The sequence below is a fragment of the Diadema setosum genome, chromosome 22 (assembly GCF_964275005.1).
Source record: "Diadema setosum chromosome 22, eeDiaSeto1, whole genome shotgun sequence".
In the NCBI taxonomy this organism is placed as follows: domain Eukaryota; kingdom Metazoa; phylum Echinodermata; class Echinoidea; order Diadematoida; family Diadematidae; genus Diadema; species Diadema setosum.
Genome location: NC_092706.1, coordinates 1373152 through 1391870, shown reverse-complemented (window position 1 = coordinate 1391870; position 18719 = coordinate 1373152). Strand labels below are relative to the sequence as shown.

The 18719-nt window shown below is 39.9% G+C and overlaps 1 protein-coding gene across 1 annotated transcript in view; it reads right to left on the bottom strand.

Annotated features, from left to right (window-relative positions):
• Positions 1-18719, bottom strand: part of LOC140245536 (triple functional domain protein-like) — a 333573-nt gene that overhangs the window by 166847 nt on the left and 148007 nt on the right. Inside the window, exons 18-28 of the mRNA XM_072325101.1 lie at positions 9826-10026; positions 9221-9337; positions 8287-8478; positions 7546-7834; positions 6771-6886; positions 5460-5582; positions 3970-4152; positions 3452-3634; positions 2644-2753; positions 1746-1815; positions 1069-1158 (exon numbers count right to left, since the gene is read on the bottom strand). Of these exons, the coding sequence (XP_072181202.1) occupies positions 1069-1158; positions 1746-1815; positions 2644-2753; positions 3452-3634; positions 3970-4152; positions 5460-5582; positions 6771-6886; positions 7546-7834; positions 8287-8478; positions 9221-9337; positions 9826-10026 (1674 nt within the window). The remainder of the gene's footprint in view (positions 1-1068; positions 1159-1745; positions 1816-2643; positions 2754-3451; positions 3635-3969; positions 4153-5459; positions 5583-6770; positions 6887-7545; positions 7835-8286; positions 8479-9220; positions 9338-9825; positions 10027-18719) is intronic.

Here is an 18719-nt window from a genome sequence, read left to right as displayed (position 1 = left end):
TTTTTTGTTTTTCGGGGGGGGGGGGGGGGGGAGAGGGGGTGGAGGGTTAATTATCAATTTAAGTACAATACAGGAGTATCACATTGAACACCTCAAATGCGAAAAGTTGATTAGGCATCGTCATGGCAACTGTGATACCTTCAGTGTTTTCCAAGTGATGCAGGTCTTATGCAATATCAATGAGTTTCAGATTAGCAATAGTCAGTTTCAGGCTCACACATCTCTCAGCAATTCAATAATATAATTACATTTTATTTCGTAAGTCTCGACATCGAGACTACGCATTACTGCGTATGAGAATATAGGAGATCCTGCGCGAGTGCACGTGTTCAATTCGTATTACATCAATTTGTAACATGACTGTTATGAAAGCAGGATGGAAAGCAGAATTCTTCACCTATACGCAGATAATCTGATGATGTGTGGTCATCCTATTCAAAATGCAAGTGTAAAAAAAAAAAAAATATATATATACAGTCAAACCTGTCTATAGCGGCCACCCAAGGGAGACGGAAAAAGTGGCCGTTATAGACAGGTGGCCACTATAGACAGGTAATCCAACTTTGTGTGCATTGCTTACATGTACAAATATCATCGTTGTATCCTTACATGTACATGTATGTGTGTACGCATGCATACACCGTGTGTTTCATGCATTTAACCATGCCGGTGTATATGAAATTGTTGCACAGTAGCATGTTTATTGTCGTGAAGAATCGTGCATTATTATGACTGAATGAGGGATGAATGCAGCGGTGGCTATCACTGAACGTTGCCCGCACAGCTACCGAACAGAAAAACACGCTGAATTATCGGCTTGGCTACGGCTCCATTGGGTTTTTGGCCGCTATAGACAGGTTAATATCTCCCGCGGGAAACAAAATTTGTGGCCGCTGGCCGCGTTAGAGAGGTGGCCGCTATACACAGGGTCTTTAACAGGGCTTTTCTCTCGGGGGGATTTGGCAGTGGCCGCTATAGACAAGTGGCCGTTATAGACAGGTGGCCGCTAAGGCAGGTTTGACTGTACATATATTCGTTATCACCAGTGATAACGAATCCCAAACTTACATCAAAGAAGGCACCAGCGTGCTCCACCAGTAAAGCGTTTGAATCCGGCTTATTCTTGCAGTAATTCACGTACATTTGAAACTTGTCGGCCTATACGTTGGGGAACAGACAAAACAGATATCAATCAACAAGATCAATGATATGTCATATGGATTTCATGCATAGATTTCACTTTAAAAAATATAATAACCACACAAAAAAGTTTCCAAATGGCATCAAAGAAAAGGGGCAGAGATATGTACTGACTAGGTCTAATGCCTCAAAACCCTAGTTGAGGCCTAACTAATCGGGTGATATCATTGACTATGTTGTAGTTTGTAATTTAGAATAGTTTATAAGCGACTCTAATCACTAAACACTCATAATTATTTTCTTTTTCTTGATGGACAGGGCAAATGCATGAATGGACGCAGAAACTGATGAAGGAGATAGAATACACATTGGATTGGCAGACACAAACATTATGAAGAAATTGCTGTGGCAACGGCCGTTCCATCAAAAGATCATGAAAAGGAGTTTATGATTTCACCCGGAATTTGATCCATGTATGACGTCTCCAATGTAAAAGCTAAAGCTTACTTGTATAACATACAATACTACTACACAATGTTTATACAGGAGATTAGTGGCATGTTATAAGCTGTAGTTTTATTGTGATGTCATGACTCGGCACTCACCCATGTGACAAAACAATGGCCAACGTCCTCCGGCATTGCTTCATACTTTTCCAGCTCCTTCAAGAAGATGCTAGAAAGGTAAAGCATAAAGTACAGATGTATGATAGAGAGAGTTTTAGAACAGGAACACAAGATAAAAATAAACCAATCCATTCACATGGTGTATGGAAAGTCAACAACAACTAAACAAAAACATTAAATATAATTTTTTCACATACACGTTGTACATTCATTTTTAAGAGACATTTTTCCTAAACACACACACAAAAAAGAAAATAGTATTACTGAATATTGTGATGATGTTTGGATTTGTTTAAGGAAAAAAAAATGTAGAAATTCAAAAGCACATTGGAAATTAAATCTTTTATCTCATTGACAAATGAAATACATTTATAACCTGCAATATTGGCAGGGATACGGTGATAGCTATGTTACAAACAGACCATCTATTATTTGTGTTGAATTCTTTTTCCATTTATCTACCTACTATGAACATGTCCTTTCAATTATGGCAATAATACAAATTACAACACAAATTTAAGATCTGCCTTCTATAATATGCAACCACTAGTTGCCAGCAGGAAACATCCTGTTTTTTTTTTTTATTATCAAGAAATCTGAAACCCTGAAGTTAAGAATAGTTTCTAACCACATATCATCCTTTTATCGAGCAGCTTTTATGTTTCAAGTAATGTCTATAAACATTGTCAAATGGCAGAATCTGTCCTGTGAACAAGTAAGAAAAAAAAAGTAATGAAAAACATGATTAATATCAACAATTACATTAACTCAGCTTTTATTTTGGCATATCCAGTTTCTCTCTGCCATGAACCAAGATAAAAACAACTGCAAAACTTACTCTTTATAAGCAAAAAAAAAAAACAACTGCAACACTTACTCTTTATGAAAGGCATAAATCTCCTCGATGTTGCCAAATATGGTCGTCTCTTTTCCCACAATGCCGGGCGGGACTTCCCCTACTGAGGCCATCATTTCACACATGTAATTCTGAAAAAAGCAAAGGATCAACAAAACATGCAACAGTGTTAAGAAAACGCTCACATCAGAACAACCAGCAAATCAAATGCAGGCCACTGAAAAAGGATTGAAATCAAGTTACCTGTGACATCAAATCACCCTTGCTGTTGATTTTGAGACATTATAACGAGAAGTATGGCACATTAATGTATGAATTAATTGTACACAAATGTATAATCTTCAGCTCGCCTCATTACACTGTACAGTCACAAACCCTGCAACCATCAAAAATTTAATTTTTTGTGAAAAGTACACATTCTTTCAACATTTCACTGACATATGTTAAGGGTAATATTATTCCCCAAGCTTTCTGAAGAGTTATGTCAAGTGCTTTTCCGTTATACTAGAAAAGTGAAAATATGTGCAATTTTCTTGATATTCTTTTAATCATTATCCACACATGATATCAAAGAGTGATGTTGTCTTCTGATCTAGCGCTGGCTGCAACAAAACTTAAAAATTCATAACTTTTGAACAAATAGTCTGATTTTCCTCAAACTTTGCTGATGTGTTCTACTAATATCGCTCATTTCCTAAATTCACATCTATATTTGGGTTTAATTTTCGTTTAACTTGTGGATTATTGAAACTAAGGCAGTTATGTTGTTGGGTAATAGGGATGAGAAAGATGCAGAAGTGAAAGATTTAAATCTCTCAGATGGTATTACCGCAATGCAGCAGTGGAGATCCCTGACGTAAGCCTGCTCCGTCTGCAGCAGCTCCGCCATGATGAACTCGCGTTTCCGCGCCGACTTTCGCTTCTCCTCCCCGACACCCTTGGTGGCGTCCCGCAGCTTGACCTCGAGGCTGGAGTCCGACTTTCGGTTGTCCAGCAGCAGGTTACTGTCATCCTGACATGATTAATAAAAGATAAAAAATTAAATTATATAACTATCACATCTATATTTGGTTTTTCTTCTTTCATAACTCATAACCCATGAAAAGTCACAGATCAGGATTCTCTGTAAAATGAACCACAATTATATGTCACTTGTGTCCCCTCGACAGACTCAAATTTTTAAAGTCTGTCTTACCTAAGAGAGAAATCTTTTCTCTACCTATGGTTAAAATATGGCGGCTTAAAACAAAACCATAATTGAGTCTCTTGGACCATATTTTTCACGCATGTGCTATTTTCACTGGGAAATAGAACTATTTTCATTGACCTTTCACCTTTAAAACTCACCTCATGGCTCAGGCCGAGCTTGCCCTCCAACTGGGCCCGGTACTTGTCCATCCGCAACGAGAAGTCGCGGTAGCGCTTGTCCACCGCGCTGACCCATGACTTGATGCGAGAGGCGTGCGACTGCCCCTTCTCCAGCTGCGAGTCCGCCAGCCGCAGGAGTAGCTTGACTTTCTCGCCATTCTCCTGCGAGGGCGATGTTCGAAGGGAGAATCGTGGAGATAGGCATTTCAATTATGACAGTGGACTTTTTGAACATAATTCATGGAAAATGCGCTACATTAATATATTATTATCATTATTATTCTTTTCAAATAGAGGAACATCAAATTCAAAAATACAATGCATGATGTGAGAACACAGGTATTTTCATCAATACCCAAACTAATTAAACTATCTGATTATTACTATTTTACGTTATAAACTAATCTTGGAATGTCTGCATATCCTTAATTTATCATCAAAGACACATCGTATACCTGTACCTTTGCTACACAAAACACTCTTATGAATCTCCTGAGAGAACGGTGTTTGTCCAGAAATTGCTTTTTCACATGTACAATGATATTGCTGGCAATAATGGAAATACATGCCTTGACAGATCACCACAAATATATACACATGTAGGTACCTGCAACTTTCGTCTTTCTGAATAATGCAGGACTCGTTAAAAAGAAAGGGGGGAAAGAGATTTCAGTGAGCTGAATAACACAGTAATGACACCAGGACTATGAGAATGGAAATTTTCAAGGGTTCAGTATCTTTTATCACTCCACAGCTCCATGCTTTGAAGCATGTATTAATGACAACAACTTGAAGGCAATACTAGTAGCCAAAACAGCCAGTATTATCTGTTGTCATGGTATCAGTATTTACCCACAATTCAGAGTGTACAGAGTAGAGTCTGGGATGAGGGGTCGCCAAGACACAGAATGCATACATCAATTGATCAAATGATGGACTAAACTTTCGTTCTGCATTTCATATAAAGTCATATGATGAAGAAAATGGAAAGGGCTTGGGTACAACAAGCGATCACAAACCCAAGCCAAATTAAACCTGCAGCACTTCTTCTTTCATGTGACAAATTTCTGTGGTTCTTGTAGATGTTACGTCCTACACCTCCGTACTTGCCAATGACTGAAGTGTAGCACTGTGAATGAGATGCTGCACATGGACAATTAAGTACTTTATCACATGTGTCAACAACCTTGGCTGAGTTCTTGAACTTAGTGTACTACGGTAGTTTCAGAGCTCTTTGTAGATAAAACATTGCATTGATGAGTGTCGAATGAGGTGGGATTTGAACTCACACCGTAACTACACCAAGACACCCACCTTGGCAAAGCTCTGAAACTCTCTGCACTTCTCTTGTGGATGAAATGTTACATGAGGACACTTGAGTGCAAAGTGAGGAGGGATTTGAACAGTCTGCAACCTACATTATGTAGTGTCCAGGTGTACATAACTACTTGTACCCCAGGACCACCCACCTTGGCGGAGTTCTTGAACTCATTGTACTCCTTGAGGAGTCCCTCAGTCTCTTCCTTGTCCTCTCCAAGCTTGGTGTGGGTTGAGAGGTAGAACTCTCCTGTGTCGTGGATCCAATTCAAGGCCTGATGGAAACACAACACAGACTCACATCATGTGATTTAATGGGCCATTCAATATTAAAGGGGCATTCCAGACGATTTTCATAACTTCACATCATGGAGTACATAAATCAACAGCTCCATGTATAGATTTGTGGTATTTATTGTGGTCCTTGAGCAGAGAAATCAATACTCTGAAAAACCCAAAACAAATTACACTGAACAAGGATGATGACATAGGAGGCTCACATATTTCAGAAATGTACCAATGTGATTCCATTGCAATACCACGTGCTTAACAAGTTCACCTGTGTAGAATTCATGCACACTTCCTTCTTTTGTTCTGCTTCCTTGAGCCTCAACTCATGCATTCTTGTAGTGAGGCTGTCATGTCATCATCCTTGTTCATTGTGATTTGTTATACATTGTGAAAACATTCTTATTCCTTATCCCAGTCACTATAAATTCTGAAACTCTGTACCCAGTACAACCAATTTTAATATACTTGTTCATATGTAAAAGTCTGAAAATCATCCGGAGGTCTCCTTTAAGATTTGGTTTCATTCTACCTCCTAATCCACGGTCATTAATTTATATGGCTTCCATGACCTACAAATCATGTGCATATATTGTAACCATGGTAACAGTATCACATAGTTTGCTATGCAATACCTGCTTATTAATTTATTGACTTATTTATGGATTCATTCATCTATCTATCCATCTATTCATATCCAAATATATAACTGCCTCTCTCTCTCTCTCCTTCAAATATATATATCTCTATCATTCATCTATTTACCTACCTAATCATAAAACATATACCTGCTCTATTTCTCTCTCTCTCTCTCTCTCTCTGTCTATCTCTTTCTATCTATCTCAATCTGTCAATCTCTCTATCTTTATCTATCCATCTGTCTATCTATAATGCTAATGGTTTATTTAAAAATTCATTTGCAGCCATGGAGATGGCTGAACTGCAGAATTTTGTACAATATCTGTATCAATCTCTCCACAGTGAATCTATCTCTAGCTCTCTATCTATCTATTTCTCTCTGTCTATCTCTCTATCTCATAATTGAGCATTTGGCAGATTTTAAAACTACCAATATGTGTTTAGTATCAGGAGATCATTGCACTAGACACAAACAGAGCAGAGAAGACAACCTAATCAGGACATTAATAAGATGACTAAAGGATTTTGGTACAAACCTGTCTGGCACTGCCTTCAAAGAGGACATACTGAAGGCACTGGTCCAGGCGCTTCTTTTTCTGTGTCCAGTGGTCCAGAACCTTGTCCTCTTGGCCCAACAACTCCTCCAGAATTCCTGTCAAAAGACCCAAAACAGTTGGACTTTGTGGGATAGACCAAAATAGACCCAAGTTGTAAAATACTGCAGACATTATTTTGTGTTCTTGTGTTTAAAGGTGACTTCTAATCTAACCCGTTGAAGATGGACTGATTTTGCTACAACACGCATTTCCCATAGACACCTGCAAAAATATACTTGGAACTCGTCCTCAACAAGTTAAGCCTCTTCATACTTCATATTGCACATGTTAACTGGAAAGATCTTCAGTTATTTTTTCCATGTAAATTATGGACATAAACTTTTTAAACAATTAGGCCAACTGTTGCTCATGTTCACTGTGATGTAGTTGATATCACACTTGTCAGAACTCTTGTGACATTTTCCTGAGAGTAAATTCCTGACACCCACAAATATATATCCCAAAATTTCTAATACCCTTTTCATCATAGTCCAAGATAGAAGTCACAATGACCAAATACACCCCTTGATGTGCCAGGCAATGTCCCTCCCTCCCATGACCACCCAATTATTTAGTAAAACACTTCTCTTCTTGAGGCCAATATTTTTTTTTTTTTTTCACAGGATTACTAAATTTGCCTTACCCAGACCACTCTATCTTCAGCTCTATCAACAAATGTCGGTGCATTGGTATTGGGAAGCAAAGAGGTACTCACGTTTGACATAGCCTTCTGGCCCCTTGGTCCTGTCAGCCATGGCCGCCCCACCCTGGCTGGCGTAGATGTTACACTTCTTGAGGTACTTGAGGAAGCTCTCGGCATTACGCCGTGCCATGGTGCAGGCCCGAAGAAAACTCTCCTTCTGGTCCTGGTGGCGACTCATGTGCCGCGTGATGTCCGCCTCCGTCACCTGGGGCGGGGCCCGGTTGTCGCTGCTGGTTCCACCCCCACAGAGGTCTTCCTCCCGGGTGTACTCTCGCTCCAGATCCTCCAGGACCGATTGCACCTTGAAGAGAAGTGGGAAAGGGGAGAATTTGGAAATGAGAGCTAGTGTACTAGTAAGCTCTTGAGCAATCTTGCCAACACATTGCTTATAAAATACTAAAACATTGTGCTGAAAAAAACATGAAAGGAGTGTGAGAACAACTACCATCCAAAAAGCAATCACACTCCCATTTTCTCTTCACTCTTTTACAACTTGGAATCTACTTACGTGAACAACTGTTGAAAAATCCTGAGGACATCTTGGCATCCTGCGACACTTTCCATATACACTAATCATCCTACAGGCACATTTAATCCTTTATCACACATACAATCCCACTAAAATCTCACAGTAAAAGATATGCAAAAATATTGAAGAAGATATTCACATCACACATTGTGCACAAACAGCATGAGAATGTATCAAGTATTTTTACCTCATCATCAAGTACCACTTTGAGACCCAAATCTTACCTGTTCTGACGTCTTGTAGAAGCTGGCTCCGTACTGGAAGAGCTTCCGCCGGTCCTCGGACTGCATCACCAGCTGCTGCCATCTCCTCTCGATGTCGCTGGCGATGCCTCGTATCCGCTGTGAGTCATAATGCTGCGCCTCCAGGAGCTTGAAGGCATTGTCATGGAGACGTATTGCACTTTGTTGAGTTTTCTGTTGGGAGGATGGGATTAACACATTTTTCTACTGATGGGACTGTTACAGATCATGCATGATCTCAAAGAAGTCAAATGTTTAAAGTGCAGTGCTAACACCTGAATATGAAGTCTCATGGAATCCAAACTACTTTTGCATACAGTCATTCAAAAGGTAAGGTACATTTGTACATTGCAGCTAAACTAACTGTAAAAAGATTTTGATGAAGTTGATAAAATGATTGGTATTCCAGCATGGTTCCATAGCCCAAGCATCATGATCATCATGTGTTTGTGAGCGTAACCATCATCCTGCTCTCAGTCACACGATTGTTATCCTAACATAATACCTCCTTTAACTACAGTTTATTTTCATCCACATCCTCATTCTCCTCCTCTTCCTCCACCCATCCTCCTCCTCCACCACCTCCTTCTCCCCTCCTCCTCTTCCCCTTCCTCATACCCCTCATCCTCCTCCCCCTGCCCCTCCTCTCCCTCCTCCTCCTCCTCCCCCTGCCCCTCCTCTCCCTCCTCCTCCTCCTCCTCCTTCTTCTCCCCCTCCTCCTTCTTCTTCTCCTCCTCCTCCCCATCCCCCTCCTCCTCCTCTTTCCCATCCTCATTCCCCTCCTCTGCCTCCTCCTCCTCCTCCTCCTCCTCCTCCCCCTCCTCCTCCTCCTCTTCCTCCTCCTCCTCCATCTCCTCCTCCTCCCCCTCCTCCTCCTCCTCTTCCTCCCCCTCCTCCTCTTCCTCCTCCTCCTTACCTCAATGGCGAGTTCAAATTCCTGATGTTCTGCCTGCAGCTGCTCTGCCTCCAGGAGTGAGTTAGGTATAGCGGCTACAGCCAGCATCTTCTCCGCTGAGTGGATCCATGTCTCCACCTGAGCAGACAATCAAACAGGTGGTTACCACATAACAAAGAGCATGAGATATGGTGCCCAAACAATGGATGGATAATGAAAATATTCACACTAAAAACAAAAAACAAAAATCTCGCATTGCTGGTAATGAGTATTGATAAGCATCTCTGTAATTACATTATGATTATTATCATTATTTACCACAATTATCTTATGGCCATTTTGGTAACATAATAATAATTATCATAATCATTATCAAAACAAAATATCATCATTCTTCCATTGCCTCCAATTACAAAGTGAATCTCTACACATTAAATATATAAATGGTTCACTCGGAACCTTGTTTTCTCTGTGATACTTACAAAGAAAAGTAAAATAAATGTCTAACTTGTAATGCAAGCATGAGGTTTTGAATGGCAAAGGTGATCTAAACAACACTTATAAAATGAATACATAAACACATTTATCAGGAAAAAAAAAAAGGGAAGAAGAAGAAAAGGAAATACCTGCTCTGCATCGACCTCAAACTGTCGGAGGTCTCTGCACTGCTCCAGCTGAGTCCTCCGACTCTCTGCCACTTCCTCCAGCTCCAAGTAGGCATCTCGGATGTCGTCCAAGAGTACCGTGATCCTCGTCTGGGCCGGGAGGTCGCCCGTCTTCATCGACACCTTCCCTGCCGAGTCAAAGAGCTGCACGAGGTCGCGACCCTGCGGAGAAAGGAAACAAAAAGGATGCACGGTGATCAATTACATTCCTAAAAACAAAATTTTTTTGGGGGGGTGGGGGTGGGATGTTGTCATAGAGTGATGACAGTTAAGACAATAACGTCTGGACTTGCCCTGGTGGTGTATGGTTCTGCATATTCAGTGATACTGTCACCCATCAGTTCTAGGGGGATGCAAAAGTTAATAACCTTTGAGGTGGATCAAAATGGCAGACACTGTCATGCATCACATTCTGGTACATCAGGAGTTACTGCAATTGGGCTGAGGAGGTCATTGGTTTCCATGGCAACCCTCTATACACAATTAGGGAGCCAAAGAAGGTCATGACCCTGGTCAAGGCACCTTAACCTGTTGAAGGCAGACAGATTTTGCTACAACAAGCATTTCAAATAGACACCTGCCCAAGTATACTCGGGACATGTCCTCAACGGGTTAAGCAAGCTACTCCGCATCACATGAAAGTATCAACAGTGAACAAGCCAAAACATGGAGAGTTTGGAGATGGTCAGCATCTCGTTTGGGGTTCTTTCCACTTCTTTCCATCCGTTGAAGACTAGTTGTGAGTATACTCGAGCAGGTGTCTATGGGAAATGGTTGTTACAGCAAAATCAGCCCGTCCTCAATGGGTTAACGACAGGTTGCTAGTGAAGACAAAAGGTGGTTAGCGTCTCCACCTTACAGATTTATGGTGACGACTCTCAGTGATAACATTGGAGAGTATGTTAGAGTCAAGTTGAGTTTCATACTGACAAAACAATGATGAGTCAGTGTTGAACCCAGCCTAGTTCCCATTTAAAATGAGGGTTACTCACAGTCATAATGCATAAACATTGGTGCATGCATTTGAAAGTAAGCACTTCATAGCTTATTACGATCTTTTGAAGCAATTAAAAAAAGACCAACAACCTCATATCAATATCTTTCTCCGGCTAAAATGGCCAAAAGATTTCCATGCAAAGCTGTTCAGATTACTGCTAGAATTCCTATGGGTAAATCCATTCATACATAATTATTGCAATGCTGGATTTCTATCCCCTTCCCATAATAGGCAACCATCAGGGATTAACTGAATGGTTTTATGCCAGGAATCTACAAAATCTCTCAAAAACAGAAGAATTTGCCTTCCATTACCGTCCAAACAGCACAATGCTGGTTTCCCTTTCAAGTTTATTTTCATCCATTCCAACAATCACTTTTATGACGCTTTCAACTTTTGGCAATGATACATATTCTACCAGCACTGTAAATTAGGCTGTCTAGCTAGTGCCAGTTTTCACTGTGCATTGTGTTGATGTCTTTGTTAAATTGTAAGCATGAGTGTTCCTTTCCAAAGTCATGGCATGGAAATTGCAGCAAATTTGTTGTAAATTTTTATATGCAACACCTTTAATATTCCTTTGTGATAATTTCTGCATCATGACACATCAAACAAACCTCGACAAGTCCGTCAGGATCGTCACTAAGATGAGTCATTGTCAAATTCTGTAAAGTGAACACGCATCCAACGAGACGCTGCTAGCTAGCAACAGTTGTTTGATGTCGCCATTGTACGCTCGACTCCTCACACCAGGAAAACTCTCGGCAATGGGTCCACGTTTGCACGGGTGAGTAATCAATCACCCCCTTTAATCAATTTGCGGCAATCACTGCAATTTGCAACACATTCCCTGTGTAACACGGCTCGCTGCCGTCCAGTTCGAGCTTTAATAGTCCCTTAATAGCACATCGCTCTGGCACAGACACGTAATGTACAGTTCATCTGGACGAATAGTACACATTTTCTTTCCATAAATGAAAGCATTTGAGGTAGATTTTATACTTAAAGATATGTCTAGCTTTCCCACAGTTCATTCACAAGCACCTGAAATTTCAAAAGGAAATCATCAGACTGCAGAAGAACAGTTATTTGGATAATTTACCATTTTTAATGTTTTCTACTTATTTACACCTGTGGCAAGCATCCCTTTCAACCATTTGCAGAAAATCTTGTGGTATAGCGCTGAGGTAGATTACTTGTCACATTGCTCAGGATTGTGGTCGAGAGTTACTGTATGACTGAAGTACAGTATGATAAAACGCTACTACCGCAAAATTCCTTTTTGCACAATAATTGGTGCCGTGCTGAATCCATCCCCAATCCCAAAGAAGGCAGCACAATCAGAAGTCAGATATGAAAAGAATGCAATGCAGTGCAAATTGTCACACAAAGTTTGATTCCAGCAGCAACTTGGCTTGAGCAAATACACAAAGAGAGGATAATAAATGCATGCATGGTGATAGTTGATAATGCATGTTAGATTTTTCCATTCCGGCAAGTACACTGTATTATGTTCCCACTTCTGAATCCAACTGAAAAATGGCTTGAGTTGAAGACCAGAGTCACAAACAGAACACCAGATCACTTTCCTTAAACCATGATGTCGAAGATGACTTGTGGTAAAAACATGCAGCAAGGCCAGCCTCAAATGAAATATGTTGTCACATTCATCCATGTAGCCAGTATGCTGCTATTCCCGTGGTAGACTGATCAATTTCAGATGCAGTCATTGCAAACCTGACTCCAGTTATTACTTTTTTTTTTCTCCGATTGCATAAATCAACTCTAACCCATAATGTAGTGAAATATGAAACACACATTTGTTGATTTACACACAATCCAATTACAGTGAAGCTCAGCATGAGAGGGGGGGTGGGAGCAAAACTGGGATTAAATTAGTTAATCTTGCATATTAGCTGAGTTTTGGCAAGTAATCCACCAATGGGGAAAAAAGCAGCTTTGGTTGGTTTGAAGCAAATCTTGATCTGCTCAGGTTCTGGGATCGCTCTGACGACAACACCTCCCTGCACGTAATTAGAACAGAGTGAAAACTCACATACACTTGTATTTCACTGTGCTGCATTTTTCAACTCCAGATTTTCCTCATACATGATTAGCATCAAATAAACATGAAGACAGAGAGTCAAGCTGGTTTCGTATATGAACTGTGTGCGCCATACAGTCACAGAATGAGACTTGGAATGCATTCTGATTCTAGTGCTGCATTTTTCATAATTCATTTGCATCCATTATGAAAAATTTTCTGTCCATGCTGTGTTTATCTTCATCATGTACAACTGTATGTTCATGCCAAGTACAATGTATGCATTCTAGAACCATATATCTTCACAAATGTTACTCGCAGCACACTTCCTAGTCCGATATCAACCCTTAAAGTGAAGGCAATGTTTCCATCTAACACCATGCTCCCCATGCTCCATAACACCAGCATCCTCTAGGCTACAACAGATGATTAGCCTTTCATATCATCTTTGCACCTTCTTACTCCAGAATGCAGGCAGAAAATAATAGACATCTTCAAACACTGATCCATTCCAACTTAATCCAGTTTAGCTGACTCTGTACAAGGTGATGTCCTCTGATAGGTTTCCTAAAATTCTCTAAAATAATATTTCTGAAAAAAAAAAATACTGTCAATTAACCTACTCTAATCCACAATGTTGGGAGTGAGTTATTTGCAATCACACAAAATTCCATTCCAGGCATGCTGGTAAATGCCATTTTGCTGCCGTTTTTCAATTTGAAATCAATCATCTATTTTTCCAGGGTGGTACAATATAGAACCAAGCAATGCGAAAGCAGTCACATACAATGTTCACATCTAACACAGATTAACCCATACACTCCTGAGACAGACAAGACCAGGGTTTGCCTCAGGTCAGAATATGTGCCGAATCCACAGTCTCTCCACATAATGGCATCCGTGCTGGGCTAGAAAATCCGTCACAGTCGCTAATCCATCGAATGATTTCCACACATCGAATTCTGCCACTAAGTACCAAATACTGAACGCCGTGTTTATTGTGACTTTGATCCCTCCACAACGCATCTAACCAATCTCCCTCGCTCTCATCTGTGGCAACTCCAAACCACGGGACTTGTTGCTTGCATGCATTAAGTTATCCTTGCACGACATTCCCACACAACCAGAGCAAAGCGTACAATTGTGTCCAATTAAAGTTTCCTAATCGCTCTATATCCCTCTCCCAGTATCACTGATGTTGTTGTTAAATTCACTGACAGCGTAAAAATGACAGAGACCGGTCCATTGCCAAAGCCGTTTACAGGACCTCATTGATTTCTTACGATGAGCCATCCCGCAACAAAATCAATTGGCATTGCAGAGAGGAAATTCAAAATTGAGCATCGATAAATACAAAAAATTCATTTATGGCGGGCGGAAAAAGAGGCTGGGTTCCGCTGAATGGCAATGTACAAAGTGTAATTTATTTGTCGCACTTTCTCTCTCTATCTCTACCCCCCTCCCCCACTCTCTTTCTCTCTTGCTTTCTCTCTAACACTTGGTTCTTATTCTGCAGATAATCTAATAGCCCCATCTAGATACGTCATGATGACTATGCGAGTGTTGACTGATCAGGATTGCCACAGTTATTCCCATGCTAGATGCACGTTTGTCTACCTTATTTTTTGTTGCAGGTTGGTAATGGCACTTGCAATTTTTCTGAGCATCAAGGCAATTACTTTTTGCCAATCTTCTGTAATCCCTCTTCAAAATAACAAAACAAAACAAAACAAAACTGGGGTAAAAAGGGAAGAAATTCATTTGAAGACACTGTCAAGTAAACAACATTTTATGAATAAATGCTGACGGGGGGGGGGGGGGTGATTTATGATGACACTGGTACCTTACCAGTCAATCTCATTTTGTTGTTGTTGTTGTTTGTGGATTGATAATAACTACATATTGGTGATTCATATTCATAATCATGATACATACAATGTATGAAGAGTTTGATCTGAAAACGAGTTATGTCAATTCTTTTCAATTTTAGATTTTTGTCATTACACCTGCTATAAAAAAACAAATAAAATCATAAGAAAATATGTGATACTTAATAAATTATACCTTCATGAATATTTCTTGTCATTGAACAAGTGAGATATCATTGAAAAGGTTATATCTAATGATGGACTTATTTTAAAATGCTTGAAAATTAAGCTTAATCCATTTTGTGATTGAATTCTTCATATATAGAAACAAACACAAGGCAACAAAAATATTACCACCATGGCCGAGGAAAATAAAAGACAAAGTTCAAGTGATAAGACACATTGCTGGGTATGACATTAGAAATATGAAGACATACACATGAAGCTGTGTGCAAATTGCACATGAGATCTATATTATCTGACAAGTGACACCATTTCAGGTTTAATAGCCAGTTGATGCACTGTATAAGGAAGGCCCCAAACAGAAAACAACAGCCTTCATCTATTTCTAGAGTTATTTGTTGACATACATGTACCCTTACAAGTGCAGGTATCTGTCGGTTATACAATGTATGTGTGCCGCTAAAAGCAACGGCAGATATTCTCACTGCGTGTGAGCATACATTGTATCTAATCTACAGTACACAAAATACAAATCACCCAAAGTTACTCATGTATGTTAGAAGCTTAATCTTTAAACTTTAAGCAAAAATGAGAATGCATTCAATGTTATACTTTCACACAAAAACTAGGTGCAAGAAAGCCTACAACACACTTTGCAATGGCTGAATTTGGCCTTTATAGTGATTAATAAAGTACAAATAATTTATAAGATTTTTGTTTATCTATAATCTATTTCCGCCACATGGAAGATTGCCTTCCCTTTCCCTCCCCCCCCCCCCCAAAAAAAATATTATAACAGAATTGGAAGGTTTTCTCTCAAAACACCTGGGTTTCATGGGGGAATATTTGTTACCATAATTATAAATAAGCTACATGTATAGAAATGACAAAATAGTATGATCTTATTTACAACCTGTCTAGCTGGTTTAGCAATAAGCCAGTTCGGAGTTCCACTTTGCGCATGAGCAGAAACAAGGTCATTCGGACCAATATGCATGTTGGTTTTTAAATTCACTCGGATAAGCATCTGTGATGTAATGATTATTCATGTAATCCTTATAAATGCCGCTTGCCAGCACATCCACCTGACAGCAAAAGTGGTATTTGGCAATACAGCTGTATCAATAAAAAGAGATTGCCAATACATCCAATGCAAAATAATGAAATGGATGCTTTCTAAAGTGTAATTGACAGATCATTCTGATCATCTGGTCTTCGCAAGTTTATTCTTTGTTTGAACAGGATTGATGAATCCCATAAATTGTTACGTAAAACTTATATGCATCATGTAAGGTGTATGAAAACGAGTGAAGTGCCCCTAACCGACTGAGAAAAAAGAAAGGTCATTCGGACCAATGTGCCCATGAGCTAACTCCGAACTGGCTTATTCATCCCAATTTGTCCCAATTTCTGTTACCCTTTAAGATGCACTTATGTCAAACACGGTACTTCATATCAAGTCTAATAAAAGTTTGTCAATCCGTGGAGGAGACCACACTGTTTGTACATCATACTCGTTCCCATGACGATATGTAACAGTCACAACTCCTTTAATTAATTGGCAGATAAAGACGGAATCTGCGTCAATCATTGCGCCACGCTTAAGATTGGATTTTAGTGATCCAATCAAATTATGTCTTGCCAGAGACGCCGCTCTCCTAGAAGATTCCGCAAGCTTACATTCCAAACCAATACTGAGGGAAAGTGGATCCCACTGGGTATCGTGCTGCAAACTTCTCTTGGCATGTCTTCATTGCACCCTTCATGAAATATCATAAATGTTTTGTGGACACAAACCCAGACATGCCTAAACATCTCCATAAGTTGACTTTTAAAGGGATACTCTCTTTTTTGAGTTAGTTGACTTGAACAAAAGGAGTCATATCAAACAAACAAAGCTGTAAAATTTACATCACAAATGGATAAAAGAAATACAGTTACAGAATTTTGAAGTTTCTCAAATTTTCATTAAATTAGTGTTTTTGGTCAAGGTGACATCTGCGATTTAGATACAGTGCCAATGACACCATGACCTCATACAGTATTGTAAATCTCTTGATTAAAAATATCTGAGATAACATTTTGTGTGTTCATTTTTGCTCAATACTTTATGCAAGGCAGGTGATTCTTCGTTATTTCGACTTCATGTAAATGATTGTAAACATTAACTACTGAAGGGTAGTCCCAAGTATACTTGGGCAGGTGTCTGTGGGAAATGTGTGTTAGAACAAAATCAGCTCATCCTAAATGGGTTAAATTGAATTGAACTTTATTCAAACTTTACAAATCAGAAAGCAAAGACCACCATGTTCTTGCACAATGATGTTTGACGACAGAGGTCGCAAGTGGATTTTTACTGTCACTTAGACAGTCCTCATAGCTGCCCTCCACCCAAAATCTTTGTTAGACTCATACTCACTGCTGCAGTTTTCCTCCTGGGCCACGTTTTCTTTCCGAGAGACATATCGTCGGCCAGCGACAAACAATTCCCTCCAAAAAATGAAGGAGTTCACATTCCACAACTGAACAGATTATAAAATTCCAGGCCAGAATGTGTGATTGCAAGGGTTAATGGCAACAAATCAGCCAGTCGTGAGATGCCCGGCACACAGCCGATAGCTGAAGCTACCATCCACCTGACTGCCGCTGATATTTCCATAGCAAAACAGATGCAGTCATACACGGACAGAAATTGCTGCTAACAGACAGAAGGCCATAGACAATAGCACATGATGGTTTGAGTGACTTCCTCTGATGCCTAATCAATTCTCAACAAGCATTTTTCCTTCTAAAATTAAAAGGAATTTTGTTGCATCAAAAATGCACTAATAGATCCTGGTTGTTACACGTTGACATGAATTTCCAATTACATTCCTTCAAAATCTAAGGGTTTTCACACAGTGCTTTAAACAATACATCGATATGCCCCTAAAATGAGATTGTCAACATTACTTGTCATTCCAAAACACAATGCCCTGTCTGATTTCCCTGCACTGCGATTATTCCGGTAAACAATCCCACAAGCAATCAAAGGCGACAGTAAGACATGACAAGCACATTCCCTCTCCTGCGACTGAACGTCCGGAAACTAAAGACCGACATATTTATTGTGTTCCCTCTGAGAAATCCAGTCCACACATACTCTGACACTGACAAGACTGACCCTAAGCTAAAAAGGGTATGTAAAAAATCTTATGCTAAGCAAAGGGAAAGCTCACATACGTGTAGTTTCATCTCCTACAGAGCATAAGGGGGAAGGAATTCCACTTTAACCAAAGGAACGGCCTACCAGCACATCTGGATCGTGTGTGTGTCGGCAGATGAGCGGTCAGGGTTTGCATGATGCTGCCACCACCGACGGCAATCTCTGTGTGTGGAGCTGTGCATTGACTCAGAACTGACTTCCAATTCTTCATACAGTCTGCAAATTATGACCTCACTGACAAGGCTTTTTAGTCAATGCAGGGGACGGAAATTTGCACTCCTATAAACACACCAGGTCCCTGCGACTATTCATTGCTATGGTAACAGGGCTACGTAGAACTAGGTGGAAAAACTTTCAGTTTTATGCCTACAGACATGCTTGCCTGTTTGCAACATTTTCACAAATACAAAACAAAACAAACAAACAAACAACAAAATAGCCTGATATCATTTCTTTTTTTTATTGGCCTGCATTGTAGCAGCATTCCCTATTAATCATGAACAGCTGACTACGTGTACCTCATAAAAAATACATGTGTAAATATAAAAGCAGATTAAT